The sequence below is a fragment of the Rhodotorula paludigena genome (genome assembly GCF_050403205.1).
Source record: "Rhodotorula paludigena JCM10292 DNA, Rt_paludigena_JCM10292v1_ctg15, whole genome shotgun sequence".
Taxonomy (NCBI): Eukaryota; Fungi; Basidiomycota; class Microbotryomycetes; order Sporidiobolales; family Sporidiobolaceae; genus Rhodotorula; species Rhodotorula paludigena.
The window spans coordinates 179,925-203,486 of NW_027481443.1; the positions used below are offsets into that span (position 1 = coordinate 179,925).

Here is a 23,562-nt window from a genome sequence, read left to right on the forward strand (position 1 = left end):
TGCTACGCCGTGTTTGATACCTTTTACGACCCCTACGAGCTAGCAGACGGATTCAGCGAGCGACCTTCACCGCCACCGTCCTCATCGCTTCGACTCCAGTTTCACGCTCTTCCTCCCGCGATCACCTTGCACGCGCCCAGTCTGAGCAGCTGCAGAGCCATGGCGACTGCTACACGGCCGAATCAGGGTCCCACGCCTGCCGCACACGGCTCTCGCACGCTCACCGTCACCGACACCCCGACGCCTTCAGACGGGCCTTCGTCATCGAACCCTGCGACTGGCGGCGGGACCGAGGCGGGTCCGTCTGGCGCGGGAGAGGTCGGCGTGCTGCGACTGCGCGGGAGAGGACCGCTCGGGCAGAGGGTGCAGTGGACGGACGAGACGGTCGACAACGAAGGGCTCGGGAGGAAGAAGAGCAAGAGTGCGTTCCTTGGTCTCTCGTGTACCGGACCAGGCATGAAACTGACGAGACTGAGGGGCGCGCGCAGTCTGCTGCATCTACCACAAGCCGAAACCGTTTGACGAGTCGTCGGACGAGAGCGACTCTTCTTCCTCGGGCGCCGACTCGGACGGGTCGAACGACAGCCGCGACGGGCGGGCGCAAGCGCGGCGGGACCGACGGAGGGAGCGGCGGCATCACCATCATCACCACCACGACGGCGGGGAAGAGTGCGGTCACGGAGGAGGTGAGGGCGGCGCGGGTCTGAGGAACGGAGGTGGCGGAGGCGCAGAGACGCAGGTCGAGCATCATCCGCGACCGAATGCGTACGAGCGGCCGGGCGGCGGGAGCGGAGGCGGGAAGGGCAAAGGTGCGTCTATCTCGCTCTGCTTGGGTGGTGGTTGCGAGCTGAACAGTGTATCTTCAGGGAAAGCGACCTGAATGCGAACATCCACTGTACCACCGCATCACGCTGCGCCTGTTACGACCGCGTCCTCATGTTGTCGGATGTGTTGGCGCCTCACCTTTGTTGTGTACAACACCGCCTTGCGCCCGCTTTCTTTGCAACACGCTGCATGCGCGAGACATGCGACCTCAGCGTCGTTCCATCAGACAAAGGAACACGCCACCGGGCTCTCGGCGACTGATGGCGTTGTACGTGCGCGGCAACCTCCTGCAGGAGCGCACGAGCGGAAGGGGGCTGGGAGAAATGGAAGCGACAACTCACCACACCGGTTCCGCTCGGGATGTGTTTGCTGCGCAGTATGTTGAATCAGAATGCTTGACATATCTCTCGTAAGACCGCAAGAGAGTGTGCAGCGATAGCCGGCCATCAACAGGTTGAGGCGGTGAACCTTGTCGTTGCTCTCTCGCCTCGTCTTAGCTCTTGTCGGCAGTCAAGGGCAGGCTGGGCTCCTGTCGGGCGTGCAGATGATGACGGCAATGTCGCGCCGCTCGTGCGTGCCGTTCTCGCGACTCTTGCTCGCTCTCCCCGCCATCTCGCTGATCTCCTCATCTCTCGCACCGTCTCGCAGGTCCTTTGCGCTGAACGAGGACGAGGACGCTCTCTTGCCTCCGCCCGTGCCCGAGAAGGAGTCGATCTGGGACCGGGCCGCGCACCACCTAAGCGTGCCCAGCCTGCAGGCGCAGGGAAAGGGCCGGTACGCCCAGCTCGAGCAGGACGATGCCGCGGGCGGGCGCAGCGCAGCAGAGATTGCTGCGGGACGGCGGACGAGCTACGTCGAGCTCGACATGCTTGCGCAGGGCAGCCCCAAACTCGTGCGTCCGTTTCCCCCACTTACTCCCATTCGTCTCCTCCTATCGCTAACCTTGCTCTGACCTTATACAGGGCGCCTCACGACCAACCTCACCACGGCCAGTACCGCCGCGAAAGAGGAGCAAACCGATTGCAGCATGCTGTTGGCTGCTCGGCGCTGCTCTCGCTGGCGCAGGAATCGCTTCCGTCTTTCATGTGCGACCTGCTTGCCTCCCGCAAGTCAGCGGTCTATGGCTGACACAAGTCTTCTACGACAGCGCGGACACGCCGTGTACAAACGACAACAAGTTTGCCCCGACCCGCGACTGCCGCTCCCATACTCGCTCGAAAACCCGCACCATCGCAGCAAGCCCCTCACGCTCCCCTCGGCGTCGCCCGACTTCTCCCTCTCGCTCGTCTACGACACAGCTGTCTGCAACGCCTTCGAGCTGACGATCAAGCGGCGGGACAAGGCGCGGTGCGAGTCGATGGAGCGGACGCTCGAACCGTCGAAGGACGCAGACCTCGCGCGGTGGATCAAGGAGAGCCTCGGTCCGGACGGATTTAACGTGCAGCTCGACGGCGCGGAGAGGAGGGCCGAGGAGGTCCCGACGAGGTACTTGGGCGACTGCGAGTACTTGTACCGCTTCCGCTTGGGGAACTCGGGGCGGCTGTGGATGAACGTGACGCAGACGTTCGAGGTGCGTACGCTCCTCTCCCAGTGACACGCTCAAGGACTGATCCCAGAGCGTCTTGCAGGACTACGAGGCGTTTATGGAGATTGAGGCGCCTCCAGGGTCGCGCCCTAAACCCGCCCTGCTGATGCGGCCACTTGTCTCGACTCCGCTCGAGCTCAATCTCTGCACCGACAACTGCGTTCCGTTCGTTCCGCCACGTCTAGGCACCGCTCCGACCGAGCTTTTCGGTCTCGCCCCACTCTCGTCCTCCGCCGCCGCAAAAAAGCAGGCGCGGCTGTCCTCCCTTCCCGCCTGTTCCTCGTTATCGTCGACCCGCTCGCCTCTCGGACACTACGTTCCTTCGTCCATGCACGACCTCGTCTACCCGTCGTACCACCTCCCTTCGCGGCACTCGCGCCCGTCCGCCGGGCTGTACTCGTTCATCCCGTCCGCCTGCACCCGGTCGCATGACGGGCTCCGGTTCCGCGACCACTCGAGCTGCCTCGAGAAGGAGCACAGCGTGTTCCTGATCGGCGACAGCCATGCGCGGGCCGTGTTCGACATCGCGCTCCATCGGCTGAGGGGAAACGACTCGATCACGGACCGGAGCATGAAGGTCAAGAACAAGAGCGCGCATGTCGGCAACTTGTACCTGGTGCGTCGGCTTGCTTGGGGTACAAGGAGAGTATACTGACCTGCTTGCTTTCACAGGAGTTCATGTGGTTCGTCGCTGCCTTGCTGCGGCCCAATGCCCGCCTCGCTGACATCCCTCGCTCGGGCAGGGACCAGTACCTCGAATCAACGATAGATTGCGATCAAATGCGCAAGTTTGACACGATCGCGGTCAGCACCGTACGCAGTGATTCGTCCAGCTCGCAAGCTCGCGCCTCTAACGCTCTACCACCCGCGCAGGGCTCGCATCAAGCCTGCTTCAACTGCCCGTCGACCTCTTCCCACTTAGCACATCTCACCGCCTTCCTCTCCTCGTGGCCCGCGACGCTGGCAAAGTGTCACGAGCGCGCCGCGCGCCCGAAAAAGCCGCGCCTTGTCTTCCTCAACATACCCGCGACTCACCCGCAACTACACAATCTAGACTGCCGCACGGGCCCGAGGATCCACTACTGGAACCGCAGGGCGGAGAAGGCGGCAAGGGAGAATGGCTGGGAGGTCATTGATGTCGAGGCGTATTCGAAACCTGGGGCGATTGACGTGCTGCTGGGCGACGGGATCCACTGTGCGTGTTGTCTCGCTCTCAACCCTCCGTTCCATACTGAATTCGATGTGCGACGGAGCAGTCCTTGGTCTCGATGCCGCCGAGCCCATCGTCGACGACTTCCTCGACCGCATCGGCATCTGCGGCGACCGCGGCGAGCACAATCCGCCTTCGCCCGTCTACCCCATCCCAGAGTAGAGCCTTTCTCTTATCATATTATCTGGGCGCAATCCAGTAGTTCGGGATCGGGCATCTGCTTGCATCGCATCGCTTCCGCATGGTCTTCCTTCGTATTTCGCGTAAACGTGGCAAGGAGGTGAACGACGGTGCTGTCAAGTCTACATGTCATCGCGACGAGCATCTATATCCGCCCGCTCCACCACGACTTCTCCCCGCTCTTCGCCTTCCCGTCTCCTGCTTCCGCCTGCTCCCGTTCCAGCACCGCGCCTCCCCTCGCCCGTTCCCGCTCGCGCAGCATCTCGCGCCCCTTGTCGCCGACCAGGATGCCGCCTATGGGTTTGTCCGGGCCGGGCCCGGCTTTGGCCGCTCGCCGCGCCTTGATCTCCGAGACGAGGGCCTGCATGCGCGCTGCTTCGGCTGTTTGGCGTGCGCGGCACGTCTCCCTGTATGCGTGATGGAGTCGATGGCGAACGAGGGATTAGGCGACAGAGGGTGCGAGAGAAGAGGAGAAAAGGATAGGAATGGAACGAAGAGCAAGAATGGAAAGTCAGCAACTCTCGCTGGCAATGAGCCGCCTGTCTTAGCCGGCTCCTTCACGACAGCGAAAGAACGCACCATGCGCCCAATGACCCGACACCCCATGCGCCGACCGCCCAGTTCGCTGCCATGCCGACTTCGCTCCACGCACTCCCCCCTCCGCCCATGAGCGTCCCTCGTCGCCCCGCGCGCGAGAAGACGAAGCGCAGTGCGCCGACGCTTGCGCCAGCAACGATGCCGAAGAGGAGCGAGTAGCGCGCGCAGGGCATCTGCGGCAGGCGCGAGAGGTCCTCGAGCGGCCGGATCGTCTTGGCTGCGTCAAGGAGGGTCGCCTTTTGCGGCTCGCTCGAGGACGTGGACGGGTCGGCGGAGGCGCCTGGTGGTGCGGGCGCGGCGGGAAGAGGCGACGACATTGTCCGTGGCGGTGCGAGGAAGAGAAGCGCAGGGATGCGATGGGGTCGACGGGGGAGCGGCTGGATGGCAGTGTGGAGCTATTTGGAGCTCTTCAGACTTTCTATGCAGTCCCGGGCGGCGAAGAGGCGGGCGTGCAGAGTCGGAGCGATGAGAGCGACTTCGCCCCGAAGATCGTCGGGGTGGCATGCGAGCGTGGGCCTTCCTGGGATGTACACAGACAGTAGAAAGCATCTAGGTAGCCCTCGAGAAAGTCCAACAAGCCCGTAGCTTGTTCTTCTCCCACCTGTTTCTTTCTCTCTTCGACGCAGACAGGAGGCAGAGCGCCTTGATTGCAGGTTGCTTGCAGGTTGCCGTGGGGGCGACAGAGGGTCATCCTGGTTTCCTGATGTCTACTCGGTCAACTTATGTCCTTTCCCGGGCAATGGCATACCGCTGCCGCAGCCCTTTCGCTCACGCGGAAGCCCTTCTCAACCGTCCAAAATCCCACTGGCGGCGTGCAGCGATGCGCGCGACGGGGCCTATCGTCTCAGCTGTGTTTTGGTACACAAATGCGGGGCGGAGCGGGTCGCGGCAGCAGCCGCGTCCGGTTCGTTTGGCTGCTGTTCCGCGAGACGAGACGGAGCAAGCGTGCATGCCAACTGCACGGCAATTGTCCTCACAGTCGACTGTCGCATCCTGCTGACGTACTCACAGTTCCAGCTGGAGCGTCGACCACAATCTACCGACCCAGTCGCTCGCGCAGTTCCGCTCCGCGCAACTTTGCCCGCAGGAACTCCATCCGCTGCTCGTACTTGTCGTCCGTCTGTCGCGCACGCGCAGCGAGGTCGCGCACGTCGCGCTCGAGCGCGCGCGTGAGGAGGTCGAGATCGTCGGGGAGATTTGAGGGGAAGGGGGCCAGGGGAGGTTGTTGGAGGAAGGGCGGGAGGAGCGCGTCGAACGAGACAGGCGATGCTGTTGGATCGGGTAGCGCGGCATTCGACGGCGGCGATAAGATAGGCGACGACAGGAGCGTCGAGAGACGCGACCCTCGCCGAGCGGGGACGTCTGACCCGCCGTCCAGCTCGCGCCGGTCCTTGCTCAACCCCTTCACCACCTCCTCCCCGACCTGCTCCTCCCAGCTCCGCACCTTCCCCCGGATCATCCCCTCCCACATCTCCCTCATCCTCTGCCGCTCCTCCTCGATCTCGCGCATCTCCTCCCTCAGCTCGCTCGCGCCGGCTTCGCGCTCGGCGGACGCCAGCACGCTCGGGTCGCTCGACGACGGGAGCGGAGGGAGCGCCGATGCGGCGGGCGAGCGGAGGCGTGCAGCGTGCGAGCCATGCGAGGACCGCGAGGCGTGCGAGTAGGTCGACGAGGGCGCGAGGACTGTTCCATGGCGAGAGGGAGGCGAGGCGAGACCGCGCGACGAGCCCGCGCCGTCGAGGTCGGGCGAGCTGAGCGTTGTTGCCGAGCTGCGCGCATCGAACGCCGTACTCGAGAGGCCGGCGTGATGCCGTATTGAACGGGTGCGCACGGTCGAATATCCGCTTCGACTGGCCGAGCCGAGAGGCGGCGAGGCTGTGGGAGTGAGCGAGTCGGAAGCGTTGACGCGGCGACGGGAGTGGCCTCCGATTGAGGAAGTGCCGGAAAAGACGCTCGCTGCGTCCGTTTCGGGCGAGGGCGAGTGCAGTGTTTTGGGTGAGGAGACGAGGTTCCAGCCTTCCGCAATGGGCTCCACCCCCCTCCGTACGCTCGGTGCGACGGAAGATGGGCGGCGAAAGAGCCCTGTCGGGCCGAGGCCGGAAATACGTTTCGACTTGCTCGAGACGAAGGAAGGTGCATGCGCCGAGGCGATTTCAGGCGAGAGGACCTCTTGCTCTGAGAACAGGGGCACAGGTACACGTCGTGGGGCTGCAACATGTAGCAGATCAGCCGGAGTGGGTTAGGCGAGCGCTTGTGAAAAAGAGGCTTACAAGGCCGCTTCTGCCCATTCAGTTCCGCTAGCCTCGGCACCGCCAAGTTTCCCTCGCCCAGCCGTGTTAGACCATCGTTCTCGACCTCTGCGACTGCGGCCGTCGCGGCACCATTCGACTCCTGAAAGAGCTGCGTGCGCAAGATGCGGTACTCGTCCTCGTCGAGCAGACCGTCGGCATTGGCGACCGCGAGCTCCTGCAGCCGCTGTGCCAGTGAAACGGTCGGCGTTGTCTCTTCTCGCTGCGGAGGCTGCGCCGCCAGGGCCGGCGGAGCAGACGAAGACGGCCTGCGCGCGGTGTCGAGCGATTCGCGTCGCTCGTCTCGAGGCGGCAGCCCGTTCGGTGCGTCGCCGTCGCCCGGCTCGCTTGGGACTCTGCCTCTCGACCGCCCAAAGGAGACACGAAAGCTCCTGGCGCTTTGAATTGACGGAGCGCGCTCGTCGTCGTGCCCTGCTCCGGCTCGAAGTCCCGTCGGCAACTCGCCTACGCCGCCCGCGCTGCTCGAGCTGGCATATCGAGCCTGACTCGGCGCTTGCGTTGTCCTACTGCGGCCAATGCTGGCGAGCCAGCGCGACTCTTTGGCCTTGCGAGCGGCGGCGGGCGGGGGCGGTTCGAGCGGCTCGTGGATGGCGGGAGGGGCGGGGCGGCGGAAGCGAGAGAGCATCGAGCCTTTCCAGGCACGGGTGCGCAGTCTGGTGCGGTCGCGAGCGAGACGAGCGAGACGGAACTCGAGGTGGGGCTTGGCGAGGGTTGAGTGGCGCCGATACGACGCGCGGCGGAGAAGAGCTCAAACAGTCTATGCGAGCATCCTAGTTCTAGCGCTCTCGTCTGCGTGAAGAGCGAATGCGGCGAACTGAGCGGTAGAGACGAAGACGAGCCAGAAACGCCGACGGCAAAGGAGGCCCTCGCTTGTCGCTCTGGCCAGAGAGCTCCCTGAGCGTCCCCACTCTACAAGCTTCGGGAGCCTTCGGGGGGACACCTCAGGAGAAGCGCCCGAGGAAGGGAGTGACGGCCGCCGCCGCGTCGCCAAGATGCTTCCGCGCAGTCAGACCTCGACATCCGAACGCGGCCATACGAGGTAGTCTATAGTCAATACAACAAGGCACTGAACAGCACTGCATACTGCTTGAGGGGACCCAGGACAACAAACCGCATCTATGGCTCGAGTCTGAACGACTTCTGCCATCCGAACGAGACTTCCGCCTGCAGCAGGGCTATGCAGTGCCCAACGACGAGGAATGTGAGCGTTGCTGCAAGGCAAGAGCAGGACGTCGGCGGCGTACGCACCAGATAGCACATATCGCTCCATCCGTTCAACGTTGATCGTTACATTGGCCCAATTGCGCCAAATCTCCCACTCGGCCTCGTGCTCCCGGAACCAGCCCGGGATCTGAGTCCTGTCGAGTGAGAGGTCGTCGAACTGAGTGCAGAGTCGGTCAGCAGGGCCAGGGGCGAGAGGAAGCGAAGGGTGCACCTCGACGGGGTAGTAGAAGGGCGTGATGTTGTCGTTGGACGTGTAGATGAAGCGCTCCATCTGCGAGCGTGCCAGGGATCAACCATCGGCGATGGTTCGCAGCCCGCGGAAAAGGGGTTTGAGCGACAGAAGACGGACCTGCGAGGTTGTGTTGTACCGAACATCCCAGTAGCTGTACGATGCCGAACAGTCAGCTCCGACTTGAGCATCGTGACAGTTGATCTGCTGAGTGTAGAGACATGCTGGCGGCCTGACTCACTCGACAAAGACGGGACTGGCCCCCTTGGGCAGAAATATCGCCGAGAACGAAACACCCCCGCAAGGCGAGACGACGACTGTACACGTAAGCGGCAAGCTGTCAGCTGCTTCACTCAGCAGCGTCAGGCTAAGGCACGCGCGACGCACCCGTGGTCTCCTGCATGTACTTGAGCTGCTCGACGAGCCCCATCTCAGCCGGATCGACCGCCTCGACCTCCACGCCAAACCTGCTCCTCAGCCCTCGCTCGACCTCTGCATAGTTGAGAATCGTCCGCCTCCCGTGCTTGACGAGAATCGTGATGCGCTGCTTCTTCGGCCCGAGCGCGGGCGAGAGGCCCGCGCCGCGCTTGAGCTCGGCGAGGAATGCCGGCCAGAGGTGCTCGCTCGGATAGCCCATCCCGAGCCGCGCCGTCCCGACGAGCAGGTGTCGGAAGCAGATGTGGCCGTCGCTCGTGTCGGTTGAGCTCGAGGGTGTGTACGAGAAGAGCGTCCCGTTGAAGGCCTCGTAGGGCCGGTCGAGCAGCAGGGGCGCGAGCTCGTCGTGGTGAGCGCAGCCGCGCTCCCAGTACCCACGCGACCAGCAAGGCGGATGCATGATCGCTTGCACGGTAGAGCGGTCCCACAGGCCGAAAGAGGACGCGAGGCGGAAGATCGGGAGAAAGTCGTCTCCTGTACAAAGGATAGTCAATGTGCTTATCAGTATGCCAGTACTATCAACGGGCGCGCAACAAACGGCAAAAGGACCAGCGTCTTCCTACGCACCCATGCTATGTCCAAAGTTCTCCGGCCAGAACGCCTCTTGCAGCACGCCTGTCTCCGCCTCGCTCCACCACGCGCCGTCCGGCAGCGCCTCGTACCGGACCTCTGGCGTAGCGTACGAATCGCGCGCGACGCGCACCCACGGGCGGTCCTCGTGCGCGTTGTCGTTCCACGTGAGCGGGCTGCTGCGCGCGGCAGGCGGGCGGTAGTACCGCAACGAGACGGACGAGGGGAGGTGCGTGCCGGGTTTGGGGTAGCGCTGCGGCTCGGCGGGGAAGGGGACGTTGAGCTTGAGGCAGACGTTCCTGTGCGCGAGCAGGAAGCGTCAGCAAGGTCGAGATTGCGATTTTGCAACGAGGCAGGAGCGCAACTGACTGGAAGTGGCAGCGGGTCCCGTCTAGCTCCGTTCCGCCTTGCGCGGTCCCGACGCAGTTGTGTCCCGAGTAGAGCGCGTCGCCTGTCCGTCGTTGTCGCGCAGGTTTCGAGGGTAGGCGGTACTGGCCAGGCGTGCGACTGAGCGAGCGGAGAAAGCTGAACGAGGGCGTGTTATTGCCAAAGGCTCGCAAGCCATTTCTCGAATCGTTCGGTAAAGAGTGCAGAAGCAGCAGAGCTGTAAGAGAGAGCAAGAGAGCGGTTAGCTCGAGCTCCTGTGCAAGGTACGCAAAACGAGACAGACTGCAGGCGAGCGCAAGGCAGACTAGCAGGGAGCGCCGGCCCAGCAGCCTCGAAGGTACCAGCCACGCTCGCAGCGACTGTATTGGCGTTGAGACGCTGCGAAGAGACCGTCGAAGGTACGTCCGCGAGTGCGAGGGAGAGTCAGCCGAAGGCGGTTGCCCGTTCAAGGAGGGAGCGTCGGCGCACCTGCAAGCGCTCATGACCCTTCAGAGCACCGGATTCCCGTCGTCCAGCCTCGCAGGCGGCGAGCGCCTTCTTCAATGGGCCTAAGTCCGGGACGAGCGTGTCGTTGAGCGAGATGGGCGGGACGAGTGTGCGGTGCCCGCAAACTCGGCGACGGGCGATTCGCAGGAAGGGTTTCACGGCGCGGAGCGGAGCGAGACGAGCGAGGCGGAGGGCGGGTGATCGAGCGGCGCGGAACGACGAGCGAGTCGCCGCGTGCACTCGCAGCGGGGGGCGCTCGGTCCAGCCTAGATAGCTACAGTACGTCCTCATATAGCTCCTGAACCCCCTCGTGCTTTTCCCCGGAGTAAAGGGCCGGGCAGATGCGTGCCGAGAGCATTTCGACCTTCGCCGCGACTTTCCTTCTCGCCGCTCGTGCTCGCGCTCTCTCCGCTCTGAAGCTGCGCGAGATGGTCCCGCCCACTCCGCCGCACTCGGTGCTCATCGTCGGCGCAGGAGAGTTTGGGGCAACGACCGCGCTCGCACTCGCAGAAGGGCCCTATCGCTCGCACGCTTCTCTGATCACTGTCCTCGACCGCGGCGCGCAGCCGCCTGCAGAAGACGCCGCCAGCTCCGACTACAACAAGGTGCGCCTTCCGCTCGTGCCCAAGCCGGCTTCGCTCGCTGACACCTGACCCGCAGGTGCACCTTGCCGCGCTGTGCCTCTCCCGCAACCCCTTATGCTCACTCCCTTCCCCGCAGATTGTTCGCGCCGACTACAGCGACCCGCTGTACCAGGCCTACGCCCTCGACGCGATCGCACAGTGGCGATCCCCGCGCTGGCGCGAGCATTTCCACGAGTGCGGCGTCGTCGTCGGCTCGCACGAGTCGCACCCGCAGGCGGGCTATGTCCGCAAGAGCTACCAGCTCAACGTCGATGCCGACGACGCGAGCGTCGAGGAGCTGCGGGAGGGCGAGAGGCTGAGGGAGTTTTACCCGGAGGGAATCGAGTTGGGGACTTTTCCGGGCCATGTCGCCTGTGCGTGGTGTCTTCCCGCTCCTTCGTTCTCCTCCAGCTCCGCGCTGACCTCGACGCATACGCAGACAAGAACAACATCGGCGGCTGGGCTGCTTCTCGCGATGCCGTCGTCTCCGCCCTCGACCTCTCCCGCGCGCTCGGCGTGCAGTGCGTCTGCGGCGAAGCCTCGACTTTGCTCCAGACGGCCGACGGGACGGACGTGCGCGGCGTGCGACTGCGGGACGGCCGTACCCTCGAAGCGGACATTGTCATCCTCGCGACGGGCAGCTGGACGCCGCAGCTGCTGCCCGAGCTGGCGACGAATTGCTTGCCGACGGGTCAGACGGTGGCGACCATCCAGCTGACGGAGGAGGAGCGGATACGGTACAAGGACATCCCGGTGCGTTGCGGAGGATTGCTCTGCGGATCGAGTGGTCGTCTGACCGTCTCGTTCTTTCGCGCAGGTCTCCCTCTTCCTCGACACCGGCTTGTGCGTTTTGCGTTCCTGTATCCCTCACTTCGTCAACGACGCTCATGCTCGTCTAATTCTGCAGCTACTGCTTCCCCGTCCGCTTCCTTTCTGTTCTTCCCCTGCCTTCCGCGCACTACTGACCTGAGGTGTATCGACAGCCAAATCCCGATGGCGTGTTCAAGATGGGTGCGGCCCGTTACTCAAAAGCTCATTGGTCCCCACGCTCGCTTCTGACGCTCCACCTACCTACCTCGCAGCCATCCACGACCGCGGCTGGCTCTCCCCCACCGGCTCGCTCCCGTCTCTCCCCCGCACGTGCCTCACGGCCGGCTACGAGGCGCAGGAGATCCCCTCTTGCGCGCTCGAGGCAATCAAGCGCGGCTTGCGTGCAGTGTACCCCGAGCTGGTCGACAAGGAGATCAAGGAGACGAGGTTGTGCTGGTGCGTCGCGCAGGCCCCGGTGCTCTCCGCCGCCCGTTTGATGTAGTGGCACTGGGCTCATCGATGGCTTCCTCGGGTGGTGCACAGGTACTCGGACCGCGAGTCGGGCGACTTCCTCTTCGACTGGCACCCCAAGTACCGCTCCCTCTTCGTCGCAGCCGGCGGGTCCGGCCACGCATACAGTGCGTCCTGCGCCCCTCTTTTCTCTCGCTCTTGTCCGCCCCGACCCTGACCGCTCCCCCGCCGAAAGAATTCCTCCCGCTCCTCGGATCCTGGATCCTCTCGTCCCTGCAGCGCGCGCTCCCCGCACACCTCGCCGCCCTGTGGTCCTTCCACGGCGACAAGTCGCGCCTCGACAAGTCGCGCGGCGAGGGCCCGATCGTCAGGCGCGACCTCGACTCGGGCGCGGTCGTCGAGGTGAGGGTGCCGGAGCACGAGCTGGAGAAGATCCGGGCCAAGCTTTGAGGAGGGGGAAACGGGGCATTGGCGCGTAGAGGTGTGAATGCGGTAGAGGAAGGTTTACTGTCGTTATGCATCCCATTCATTGCTTTCATCCTCGCGCCTGCGCACTCTCGCTTTGATTTGACGCTCTCACTCCCCGGACCGCGCCGTCATCAATCGACAAACAATCGCGTTCGCCACGCCACCGCCTGCCCGATGACTACCCTTACGCCCCTTTCTTCGCACGCCTCGAGCAGCTCCTCTCCTCCGAACGCGCGAAACTCGGCCATCGCCGGCGCGCGCGGGATGCGGAGCTCTTCGAGTGCCGCGAGCGCGGGGAGGGCGCGGATGCGCGGGGCGAGGAGGGCCGATTTCGGCGCGAGGTCGTACTCGAGCTCGATCGAGAGGGTGCGGAGCGTCGCGGCGCCTGTTTGAGGGTTCTGCGGCAGCGCATCGAGCACAGAGCCGAGGTCGACGGCAAAGTGGCAGGCGAGGTGCTGCAGCCGTGCGAGCTCGGAAAAGGTCGCGACGAGGTCGGGCGAGGGGCGCGACTGGAGCGAGAAGTGTCGCAGGTTGGGCGCGACGAGCGGGAACGAGGCGACGAGCGAGGCGTAGGACGGAGAACCGGACGAGGTGAGGAGCGTGAGCGAGGTGAGCGAGTGTGCAGAGGCGGACAGGAGGGCGGGGAGGATCGAGGGCCCGTAGGATCGGTTGAAGAGGTGGAGGGTGCGCAGGTGGAACGGGAAGCGCAGGGCGGCAATTGTAGCGGGCTTGTCGGGGAACGATGTGCTCAGAATCAGCGTTGTGAGCCCTGTAGGAGAAATCTCGGTCAGCGTGCAGACGGGACATCGCGCGGAAGCACGAGAGGGCGCACCCGCGAGATTCTCGTTCTGCAGCACGCGCGCGCTCAGCCGACCGAAATCTGCGAGCCGGAGCACCTTGACGCCCTTGATCTTGCTCAGCACTCGCGCTGCCGTGGTCCCGCTCAACCCCTCGACACCCGAGTGCACGCCGGTCACGTCAAGCTCGCGCGTACCATACTGCCCAAGGACGGGCGACGCGAGCAGTCGCTTTGCTTGTGCCGGGCTGTGCACACGCAGGGACGCCCAGAGGACCGCCTGAGCGGGGCAGCGGAACGACCGCGAGACGAGCGCGCAGTCTCGCAGGAAAGCGGCGCGGGCTGCGGCCGACTTGGCAGACTCGAGGTCGCAGTCCTCGACGGTGTGCGAGAGGATCTGCTCGAGCAGCTCGAATGGGAGCGAGGCGATCGTCGTCGTCATCGTCGGAGCGTGAAAGTGCAGGCGACTCGCTCGTTCCTTCCCTTCCTTCTGCGCACTGTCTGGATGCGGTGCGCGGCGCCAGTCGAGAGCCACGAGTTTCGCGAAGTACGTTCCCGCACGGTGGCCCGACACCGTCCGTCCGCTTCAGCTTCATCGCTTCCGCCGCTTCGCCGCATTCGCGAACTTGCGGCGGGCAAGCTGCGTCGGGCGTCTATAACGCACGGCCGAACCTCCCGTATGCTGTGCTGGAGCGAGGCCCCTGTCTGCCGGAAGTCCCGCCGCGGACGGACTTGCCGCTGCTCTCCTCCTCTTGTGGCCTACTCGACACGAACTCGACACGGACTCTGCTGCTTTCCTTTTGCTTGCGCCGCTCAGACCCTGACCATGCCTCCTGCTCACGGGCGATTGAAGGAGAATCGGCGGGAGGACGAGTACACCAGCGTCATGACGTCGCTCGAGTTGAAGGTGCAGCCCACCGAACGGTCCAGCTTTGTCTTGTGGCGGAGCACGCTCGACGAGCTCTTGCTCAACGTACCTTCGGAGCGTGATCCGGCGGTCACCGATCCGGCCGCTCGCGCAAAGCTCTGCGTGTGGAGCTTGTTGCCGCGCGATGAGCAGGACGACCTCTACGATCCGCTGCACCAGCTTGCGCATCAGCAGGGATTGGTGTACATGACGCAACTGGTACGCGTCAGGGGAGTATGCTGGCAGCAAACAAATATGATCTTGACACTCGGCCAGCGCAGTGCAACCTCACGCGTGGAGACACGCAATTCCGCGAAAGAATTGCCAGAACTGAAGCTGATTTGGTAAAACAGCTGCGCGGAGCGTATTCATTCATGGCTTCCTTCCTTGTGCTTACTTCGGAGATCTCCGCAGTCGAAAAAGCGGCTCGACAGCGAAATCAAGAAGCGGTACAACAGCGGGTGCGGTCTGACGGAATGGCCTCCTCATGCCCCACTGCTCACGCTCTCTTTACATGCCCAGTGCGCCCTACGATCTCGCCACGTCCTCCCTAGCTGATCAGTCTCTCTGTGTGGGTGAAAGCGCTCATGTCATACAGGGCAAAGTGCCGCCGCAATGGCAAAACCGCAGAGCGTACCGCTCGCACAGCAGCGTCGGGAGATTCGCATCGCGCTCACTCCCCTGCGATGCTAGTGGAGGACGAGGACGCCCCTGGCGAGCCCGACTACGAATGGCTTGCAGCGCACGGGCACAACACGTTTCATGCGCTTGGCAAGTCGCTCGTCGCCCTCTCGCTCCGGCAGCAGGTCCACTACGGCCAGACCCATGCCGGTGGACATGCGCGCCGCGCGTTCTGAGCCGTGGGATCCGTTGTTTTGCGCCCTTTCATCCGTACCCTCATCTTCTCTCCCGATACTTCCGCCCGCTGTGCACGTTCAACAACAATTCTTAAGCCGGCATCTGATGCGATGAGATTGTACGAGTCTCAGGGGAGCAATGGAGCCGAGGGAGCGGGTCCAGAGCGGAAGCACGGGGAGGCGAGAGGGTCGAGGGCGGTCTCGTGTTCGCGCCGTCGCGTCGTCCTCGCTCCCTCTCCCTACCGCTCGTCTCGCACGCAGTCAGTACTTATGGCCTCGTTCGCATCTCAGCCCGTGCCTCCTTCGTGGAAGGACCTGTGCGTCCCTTCTTCTTCCCACTGGTCTGGCGCGGCGCGAGGATGCTCCCTGCGGCATCCCCCGGCCTCGCCCGCTTGCACCGTTCGCCCCGCAACCCAGAGCCACACTGACGCGTGGGTCGAGTGCGCAGTGGCAAGTCGGCCTCGGACCTCCTCAACAAGGACTTCCCGCTCGCCGGCAACGCCCTCGAGGTCAAGGTGCGCCCTCTCGTCCTCGCGTCATTCGACCGCCTTCCCGCCCGCGCTGCACCCCGCCCGCGCGCTTGAGTAGCGTGCGAGGGCGAGCTGAGGGCTCTGCACACTCAAAGCAGCCCTTGCACGGCCGCCCATTGCGCTGCATGCACCTGCGGAAGATCTTCAGTCGGCGCGCCAACGTGCTGGCCGAACGCAGACGCGTCGACCGCTTGCACGTGCAGCACGCGCCAGACTCGCCTGGGGGCCTGCACTACCGTCTGCGATACCTGGCAGCAATCGCAAGTAGTTGCGCGAACAGGCAGCGCTGACCACCGCGACCCTGTCCTCGTCGTCCAGACCCGCGCCCCGAACAACGTTGCCTTCAAGGTTGCCGGTGTCCGCGACGCCAAGTCGGCCGCCATCGCTGGTGACCTCGAGGCCAAGTACGTCGACGCCAAGAACGGCGTCACCCTCACCCAGACCTGGACCACCTCGAACGTCCTCAAGACCCAGGTTGAGCTCGAGAACCAGATCGCCAAGGGTGCGTGTCGTGCTTCTCCAGGCTGTGCGAGCGATCCTGCAGGGTCCAGCATTACGCTCGCAGGGTCTTTCTCGCGATGCTGCTGAAAGACGACTCACCCGCTCGACCTCGCAGGCCTCAAGCTCGACGTCCAGGGCCACCTCCTCCCCGCTACCCAGGGCAAGTCGGCGTACGTCACTGCTATCTACAAGCAGCCCTCGATCCACACCCGTGCCCTCCTCGACGTCTTCAAGGGCCCGACCTTCACTGCCGACGCCGTGCGTCCGCCTCTCCCTCCGCGTACCCTTTACCCACGCTCACGCTCTCTCCGCGCGACAGGTTGTCGGCCGCGACGGCTTCCTCCTCGGTGCCGAGTCGACCTACTCGGTCCCGACGGGCGCCATCACGCGCTACGCGCTCGGCCTCGGCTACGCCGCGCCGTCGTACACCGTCACGCTCCACGGCCTCGCCAACCTCTCGGTCTTTTCGGCGAGCTACTACCACAAGGTCTCGAAGGACGTCGAGGCGGGCGCCAAGGCCATCTACGACTCGAAGGCCCCGGCCTCGCAGGTCGGCCTCGAGGTGCGTTCCGTGTTCTCGAGCTGGCCCACGTCTGCCATCTTCAAGCGCGCCTCTTTCTCGCCGCCTCTTTGTTGACCGTCTTCATTCTGGTTCCACGCATAGGTCGGCACCAAGGCCTACCTCGACGTGCGTCCCGCTTTCTCGTCCCTTCGCGCTCCCACAGCCTCGCTGACGTTTCCTCTCACTGCAGAACACCGCCTTCGTCAAGGCCAAGATCAACAACGCCGGTGTCCTTGCATTGGGTGAGTGCTCGCTTCCGCACGCGAGCGACGTCGGGCGTGACTTGGGCGGGATCATGAGGTCTACGCAGGAGGGAACGGCCAGCGGGAGGGCGAGGCTGTCCTTTTCGGGGCCCCGCCCTGCCCGATTTTCGCCTCCTTTCTCGAACAGCGAGCTGACTGAGTGCTTGTCATGCCCGCAGGCTACACCCAGGCGCTCCGCCCCGGCGTCAAGGTCTCGCTCGGCGCTGCCCTCGACGTCTCGGTACGCCTGACCTCTCCTCCCAATCGTCCCGCCCGGGGTTCTCTTCCTCACCCTCTCGTGCATCACAGGGCCAGTCGGCGCTCACCGCCCCCAAGGTCGGCTCGTCGCTCACCTTCGAGGCGTAAGCGATGCCCCGCTTCGCCCCGCTCTCTCGTTCGGTTCTCGCAGGCCCCCCCTCCTCTCCCCTCCCTCCCCCCTTGTGTTCTTGCGTTCGTCCTGGTCTCATTCCGGCGTACCTGTGATCCGCCTCCGTCCTGCCCGACCGATCGATCTCTCTCTTCACCTTTACAAGAAGCAATCAACAGAGTACCTCGTCGTCTTTCCGCACGCTCAGAGGGTCGCGCGAGAGAGCCTCCCGCAGCAACGGCGACTACTGCGGGACTCGAGAGTGCTCTGCGTTTCCCACTGCGTGTCCGCCCGCCAGTAACGGGCAGTCGCGCTTGAGAAGGTCCACAGCGCATCCTCACTTGCCTCCGCTCCATTGAGGGCTATCAGTTTACACATGATAGTGAGAACGGTGTGCTGCGGCGCATAGGCCCAACGTTTTCTTCCGTCGACTCGCTGCTCTCACGCGCGTCTTCATCAGTTGGAGTCGCTGCTCACCGCTGCCCTTCGTCACGCCAACGTGTATGAGTTGCCCTCTGTCTGCTTAGTCACAGTCCCTGAGAGGTTACGGGCGCCTGCACGAGACCCATGGCGGAGCATCGCCGGTCGACACCCGGCTTGACTCGAAGCTTCGTAGCGTCGGACTCGACAGTCCCGATCGACCGCTTTCTTTAGGTCCTCCAAAGACCGGCTCTGCTGCAAGTGGATCATGGGAATACACAGAGTGACTCTCGCAGGCCGGTCCTGCGACTCGCGATCACCGCTGCCATCACTGATTTCCGTCCTTTCGAGGCGGAAGTGTCTTTGCTACTTTCTTCGCTGGTCCCGAACCTCGAAACGGCGAGATGGTCGTCGGCATCCCTGTCTTGACGCACGAAGCGCCCTCCTCGACCGCGGCCGCGGGTACCAGCACCTTACCTGCTTCAGCGTCGGCGACATCCAATCCGTCCGGTAACACCGCACACGCCCTCTCGATCTTCCTCCCCGTCGTGCTCGGCGTACTCGTGGCAGGCGGCGCGTCCATCCTCCTCGTTCGGTGGCTACGCAGGCGGAGGCTGCATAGCAGAGAGAGGAGAGACAGAGCAGGTGAGTTCGGCTTGTTCCGCTTTGCATTCTTCAGCTCGCTCTCGAGACTTGCCAAGCTGATGCCTGCCTCAACCAGCGACAAACACCGCAACGGATATCCCGCATGTCGCGCACCTCGACCTGCGCTACCCTCTGGACCCCGCGTACCCTCCGCCGGCCTTCTCGCCCGAAGCTCCACCTCAAATTCCTGCAGCGCCCTTGCCAGCGAGCGCGGAGCCGCCGCCCGCATATGGCCAGAAGCGGGACGAGGAAGAAGCTGCAGGGCAGCTCGCATCCTCATGGAGGGAGCGAGAGGAGCGCGCCGTCGCAGGACCCAGAAGGTTGGACTCGAGTGCGGCAGTGGCTGGATCAATACCGTGATGGGCAATGAATCCGGTTGATCACGTGAACAGAGCTTTTGAGTGAGAACATAGCAACCGGGTACTTGGAGCGGGTGCCGCAAGGTCGAAGATCAAGTCAAGCTGCGCGAGTCGAAGCGAGAAAAGCGACGGGCAATTCAAGCAGGAGTTGAGACTTTGCTCGCAGAGGGCGTATTTTTGTGGTGAGAGCCATACTGCGTACAGTGCGCCGCCGCTCCAAGTACAACACGCGCACGAAACACCACCCGCATACTCGCCAGCGAACCGCCCGCTCACGACCAGAGTTGCCGGACCTGCTTCTTCTTCTCCTTCTTGCTGCCGACCTCGGTCCTGCGCTTCTCGAGCTTCTGCGCGCGCTCGATCGCGGCGAGCTTGGCCTCCTGCTTGCGCTTGTTGGACGCGGACGACTTGGCGCGCTTCGACTTGGCCTTGACGGCTTGGTCGGGCGCGACGTGTGGCTGCGAGGCTGTTTGTAGAGCAATCGAGTCAGCTGCGATCCAGGAGAACCACTTCCAAGCGCGAAGAAAGCGAGCAAGTGTGGAACGAGGATGTCGAGGGGGCGGTGCTCGAGCATGACTTCGGGGCCAGGAGGCGCCGAGGGTACACGCAAAGCCACGATGCGCCTGTTTCAAGCGCTCGGGCTTGCAAATGACCGTTCGAGCGGACTCACCAGCGAGCGAGGGCTGCTGAGCCGATGAAGTCGAAGCTTCGGGGAGCGGCTCTTCGCGGCGGAATTGGCCTGCGAGATTCGGCTGGTCAGCTGTGATAGTGTGCAACTGCAGTCTGGCGCACTCACGCTCAGACTTGGGCGGCATTGCGACGGGCAGGAAAGGGGACGAGGTCCAAGTTGAGCGAGCTCGCGGGACTTGGACGACACCACACTCGCTGCACAGGTGCTTTGGCTTGCTTGAAGCTGCTATGCACGCTTCTGGCTTACTCGCGCCGCGCGCAATGCTCGCACGCTGCTTCCGTGACTTTGCTCGTCGTTCCGCTCTCCGGCCACTGACATTCACTGGTCCGCTCTCGTGTAGCTTCGCAGAGACGTGCAGCGAGCATGGGCGGACCAGCAGTCGCTCAGAAGCGCCAGCACTCCTGTCGGCGCATCTCTGCGTGCCGTTGCGGACTCGGGCCCTTTGTCCTCCTCCTGCCTTGTCCTCCCTTCGTCTCGGCGCTCAGTCCCCTCGCTCTCCTCGCCAGCGCAGCGCTGGACGCTGCTATGACTAGCCCTTGTTCGACCTCTGACTGTGTCGAAGCTGGTTCTTCGTTCTCTGTATTTCTCGGATCCTCGCCCTCGACGCTGGACGTCTCCCAACTCTCGTCCCCATGGCGACGGTGTACGGGCCTTCCTACCCGGCTTATCCGCCACCAGCAGCTCTCATCCCTCAGCGCATCCTTCGCCCCTACCTCGGTTCGCGCGCCCGCCTCTCGCTCTCATGGTTGTCGCAGCACTTCCTCGCCCTCCTCCTCGTCCTCGTCGCCCTCAGCTTCCTCCTCGCCCAGATCCCGACCCTCGTGCGCGAAGCCAAGGAGTCGCTCACGGCAGCCTGTGCGGGAGTCGAGGGCGCAGCGTCGGTCGCGGTCAGCCTGCCGCACTATGCCGCAGACGGCGTCAACGAGATGAACGTGCGCGCGATCAACGCGCTCAGTCACGGTGCGGGCACCGTGCTCGACTTGATGCTACAAGCGCTCGAGGCCATCGTCCTGTGAGTCTTGCCTTCTCGCTCCTGTGACGAACGGGCAGCTGATCCTGATGCGCTGTCCAGCTTCATGATCGACATGTACCGCTCTCTGTTCCTCTGCCTTCTCGACCTCGCCGTACACGGCTCGATCACGGTCCTCGTCGCCGGCATCGAAGAAGCCCAGGAATTCGTAACCGACGCGATGCAGGGTTTGCGATCGACCATTCAAAGCGCCGTGAGCGGCGTCAACAGCGCCATCGACAACACTGTCGGTTTGATTGACAAGATCCCTGGGTGCGCCTACACGCCTTCACGCTTTCGAGCACCCGCTCACCGTGACGCTTCTGCAGAGTCGACTTCGACATACCCCAAATCGACGTTCCGGAGCTTTCCGCACTCGAAAACGTCACGCTACCCGACACGCTCGTCAACGCTCTGCGCGACTTGAACTCGTCCATCCCAACGCTCGACGAGTTCCGCGCCGGTCTCGACTCGCTCATCTCGACGCCGATCGAGGCGCTTCGAGGAGAGATCAACGGCACCCTGGCCAACTCGACCATCGAGGTAGAGCTCCTGCCCGTTCCCGCCAAGGAGACGGTCCAACTCTGCCAGGACCTCGACACGAGCTGGGTCGACGACGTCGGGTCCGGTCTCGGCAGCTTCGTCAAAATCGCCATCGGCCTCGTCGTCCTCGCAATGGCGCTATTCGTCGTCGCGAACGCCCTCTGGGAGCGTTACCAGTACGGCGTCTTCCTCGGAGGCGTCTCCGCAGCTCGAGAAGCCTGGCTGGCCGACCTCATTGGGTCGACTCCGGCGCACGAGACCCTCTCGCATCCGAACCTCCTCTCCTTCCTAAACGCCTCTTCCCACCCGACTCTATTCCGCATCGTCTCCCGTCTCTCCTCTTTCCTGCGCCTGCGCACGCCCAGCAGCCGCGCCAACCTCATCTGGTTCCTCTCGTACATCGCCCATCCGTACCCGTGGGCCTTCCTCGCGCTCGGCCTCGTCGGGCTCGTCGTCGTGCAGATCCAGCTGTGGGTCCTCGACGGCCCGATCAGGCGCGCGACGAGGAAGAAGGCCGAGGATGGTGCGGGCGAATTTTCGACGAGCGTGATGGACTCGCTGGGCGAGAAGATGGATGCCAAAGGGAGGGAGTGGGCCGAGGGGACGAACCGCGTCATCGTGAACGTTGAATACGGGATCAACGAGAAACTGGTGTGTCTCTTGACCATCCGGAGCATCTTGACGGCCGCCTTGCTGACTCGCGCTTTCTCTTCAGTTTGGCTGGGTCAATACGACGACAGTCTCGCTCAACTCGACGATGACCGGCTTCTACAGCGAGACCACGGTGCGCTCACTCTCTTCTCAGGGCTTGCTTACGCTGACGCTTGTGCGCGATGCAGGACGCGGTCACTGGCGTCTTCAACGGTACGATCCTCGAAGACCCCGCTCTCGGTCTCGTCTACGTACGTCGTTTCTGCATGCACTATCCAGTCCGAGTCTCACGTGTCCATTGTAGTGTCTCATCGGCAGCAAAGTCGACGCCATCTCGACCGCTCTCACCTGGCTGCACTCGAACGCCCATCTATCGCTTCCAACGGTCTCTTCGTCAGTTCTCACCCTCTCGTCGAATCGCACCGACGAGCTCACCGCCTCGTTGACGGATCCCGAGTCGTCCATCTCGGCGCCGTCGGTCGCGGACCGCATGATTGACGCGTACAAGCGCTCGCTCGAGCAGCAGCGCCTGGGCTTCATCATTGCCATCGGCATCTGGGTCTTCGTCGTCATCATGGGTCTCGTCGGCGTATGGTGGCGCGCGTGCGGTGAGGAGCCGTGGCGCAGGCACCGCGGCAAGTCCACCTCGGGCGATAGGTCGGACGAGAAAGGCGGTGACGCCGAATTTGAGGGCGGCGATGTCGAGAAGCGCGCCTTCTTCAGGCCGCTGCACCTGCACTCAAAGTCTCGCTCGGCCTTCGAGCTTGGCGACGTTGGCGGACCTTACGAGCATGGCGCATCGCCCGCCGCCGCGAGCTGGGCGTCCCTGATCGACTACTTCAAGCCAACGCCTCAGCACGATGAGCCGACTCGAACTGCGCCGTCACCATCGGTCGACGAGCGAGAGCCAGCAAACGCACCCCGTCCGCTCGTTCTTCCTTCTCTCGCTCTCCCAAAGCTCTCGACGCCTTCTTTTCATCTTCCCACCCGCACTCGGAACCATAATCCTTCGACAAACGAATCCTCGTCGTGCACTCGCCTCGGCGCGGCGGCAACGTCTCGCCTCAAGCCGCTCATCTCTCGACCTTCTCGCCCGCTCTCGCGCTTCCGCTTCATTCGCGACTCGGCCTTCGCCTCCGCTTCAGCGCATGCGGGTGCTTTCGCGCGTCGTGATCGCCGCCGAGACAGCGACGCCATCCCGCTGCGGCCTGGCGCCGAAGTGGGAACCGATGCAGAGCGGCGGTACGACCTTGGCGGGACCGGGCGGCAAGGATGGCGGAATCGCATACGCGGGCAAGCGTCCCGCTTGCGCTCACGAGGAGCGTGCGAGACCGTGGAGGAGGAGGACGAGTGGGAGGAGATGCGCGAAGAGGACGACGGCAATGTGGCGCCCTCACGGCCGCCAGCCTACCCTCCGCTGCCTTCGCTCAACGACCCATTCGCCGATCCGCTGCGCCTGCGCACCATTCCGGAGCCGCTGCAGTATCCGCCAGCGAGTCGGCCGCGACCAGTCAACCCTTTTGCTACGCCTTTTGACGAAGCTTGACTTGCAACGATCCTTTCCAGCTGTACAGCCTACACAGTAGCGGTTCGAGAGCGTCGTCGACGGCTGAACATGTCCTTCAGGGGCGCCCTCTCCTGTCCACCCGTCAACGGAGTTCCCGCCGTGCTTCCACCCGCGCGGTCTCGCTCGCTTGGCAGCTTGCTCCTTCTCCTCCTACCTCTTCCTTGTCAGCTTGCCTTGCAGTCCGGCCCTCGCAGCATGGACGCCGCAAACGACGTTAACTTTGACGACCTGTCGACGGGCGAGCTGGAACAGCGAGGTGCTCGAGCTCTGAGCTGCAGAAGTCTGCGAAGTGACGAGCTGACCATGTCCATGGAACAGAGCAACGCTGTTCGTGGATTGCACGGCTGACTAGCTCGTCTGTTACTGACTTTGCCGCTGCAGACCGCGCAGCTCTCAAGCGCCACCACGCGCAAGGGGACTACCGAGACAGTCTCGCGCACCGGCTGGAGTGCATAGTACGTATGCATTGCTTCTCAAAGGGCAGTACTGATAGTGTATGACGTGCC

General features: G+C 63.8%; 9 protein-coding genes across 9 annotated transcripts; 5 read left to right on the forward strand and 4 right to left on the reverse strand.

Annotated features, from left to right (window-relative positions):
- Positions 1–159: 159 nt before the first annotated feature.
- YPI1 (type 1 protein phosphatase-activating protein YPI1) lies at positions 160–3,782 on the forward strand (the record flags this gene model as incomplete). The annotated part of the gene is made up of 10 exons (XM_076648386.1): positions 160–421; positions 489–809; positions 1,323–1,395; positions 1,474–1,717; positions 1,973–2,395; positions 2,454–3,026; positions 3,083–3,093; positions 3,154–3,223; positions 3,284–3,605; positions 3,667–3,782. The coding sequence occupies 10 exons, from the start codon at positions 160–162 to the stop codon at positions 3,780–3,782; spliced, it is 2,415 nt and encodes an 804-aa protein (XP_076506075.1).
- Positions 3,783–3,945: 163 nt separating this feature from the next.
- COX20 (Cox20p) lies at positions 3,946–4,714 on the reverse strand (the record flags this gene model as incomplete). Its single annotated transcript, XM_076648387.1, has 2 exons — positions 3,946–4,207; positions 4,380–4,714. The coding sequence occupies 2 exons, from the start codon at positions 4,712–4,714 to the stop codon at positions 3,946–3,948; spliced, it is 597 nt and encodes a 198-aa protein (XP_076506076.1).
- A 719-nt stretch (positions 4,715–5,433) lies between these two features.
- JCM10292_005782 (uncharacterized protein) lies at positions 5,434–10,033 on the reverse strand (the record flags this gene model as incomplete). Its single annotated transcript, XM_076648388.1, has 9 exons — positions 5,434–6,605; positions 6,740–6,954; positions 7,951–8,087; positions 8,142–8,201; positions 8,280–8,313; positions 8,401–8,476; positions 8,547–9,068; positions 9,162–9,463; positions 10,020–10,033. The coding sequence occupies 9 exons, from the start codon at positions 10,031–10,033 to the stop codon at positions 5,434–5,436; spliced, it is 2,532 nt and encodes an 843-aa protein (XP_076506077.1).
- A 432-nt stretch (positions 10,034–10,465) lies between these two features.
- On the forward strand, positions 10,466–12,391 carry JCM10292_005783 (NAD(P)/FAD-dependent oxidoreductase; the record flags this gene model as incomplete). The annotated part of the gene is made up of 9 exons (XM_076648389.1): positions 10,466–10,642; positions 10,758–11,034; positions 11,100–11,413; positions 11,478–11,503; positions 11,568–11,580; positions 11,644–11,671; positions 11,743–11,926; positions 12,014–12,108; positions 12,177–12,391. 9 exons carry the CDS (start codon positions 10,466–10,468, stop codon positions 12,389–12,391), a joined length of 1,329 nt encoding a protein of 442 aa, XP_076506078.1.
- A 149-nt stretch (positions 12,392–12,540) lies between these two features.
- JCM10292_005784 (uncharacterized protein) lies at positions 12,541–13,647 on the reverse strand (the record flags this gene model as incomplete). Its single annotated transcript, XM_076648390.1, has 2 exons — positions 12,541–13,178; positions 13,242–13,647. 2 exons carry the CDS (start codon positions 13,645–13,647, stop codon positions 12,541–12,543), a joined length of 1,044 nt encoding a protein of 347 aa, XP_076506079.1.
- Positions 13,648–14,031: 384 nt separating this feature from the next.
- Positions 14,032–14,969, forward strand: JCM10292_005785 (uncharacterized protein; the record flags this gene model as incomplete). The annotated part of the gene is made up of 4 exons (XM_076648391.1): positions 14,032–14,331; positions 14,527–14,573; positions 14,635–14,681; positions 14,806–14,969. The coding sequence occupies 4 exons, from the start codon at positions 14,032–14,034 to the stop codon at positions 14,967–14,969; spliced, it is 558 nt and encodes a 185-aa protein (XP_076506080.1).
- Positions 14,970–15,239: 270 nt separating this feature from the next.
- On the forward strand, positions 15,240–17,170 carry JCM10292_005786 (porin; the record flags this gene model as incomplete). Its single annotated transcript, XM_076648392.1, has 9 exons — positions 15,240–15,286; positions 15,418–15,484; positions 15,818–16,001; positions 16,116–16,258; positions 16,320–16,562; positions 16,665–16,688; positions 16,753–16,804; positions 16,984–17,045; positions 17,114–17,170. The coding sequence occupies 9 exons, from the start codon at positions 15,240–15,242 to the stop codon at positions 17,168–17,170; spliced, it is 879 nt and encodes a 292-aa protein (XP_076506081.1).
- Positions 17,171–18,867: 1,697 nt separating this feature from the next.
- Positions 18,868–19,410, reverse strand: JCM10292_005787 (uncharacterized protein; the record flags this gene model as incomplete). The annotated part of the gene is made up of 3 exons (XM_076648393.1): positions 18,868–19,061; positions 19,266–19,334; positions 19,392–19,410. The coding sequence occupies 3 exons, from the start codon at positions 19,408–19,410 to the stop codon at positions 18,868–18,870; spliced, it is 282 nt and encodes a 93-aa protein (XP_076506082.1).
- A 508-nt stretch (positions 19,411–19,918) lies between these two features.
- On the forward strand, positions 19,919–23,035 carry PRM1 (pheromone-regulated protein PRM1; the record flags this gene model as incomplete). Its single annotated transcript, XM_076648394.1, has 6 exons — positions 19,919–20,298; positions 20,359–20,568; positions 20,625–21,489; positions 21,554–21,622; positions 21,678–21,740; positions 21,794–23,035. The coding sequence occupies 6 exons, from the start codon at positions 19,919–19,921 to the stop codon at positions 23,033–23,035; spliced, it is 2,829 nt and encodes a 942-aa protein (XP_076506083.1).
- Between the last annotated feature and the right edge of the window lie 527 nt (positions 23,036–23,562).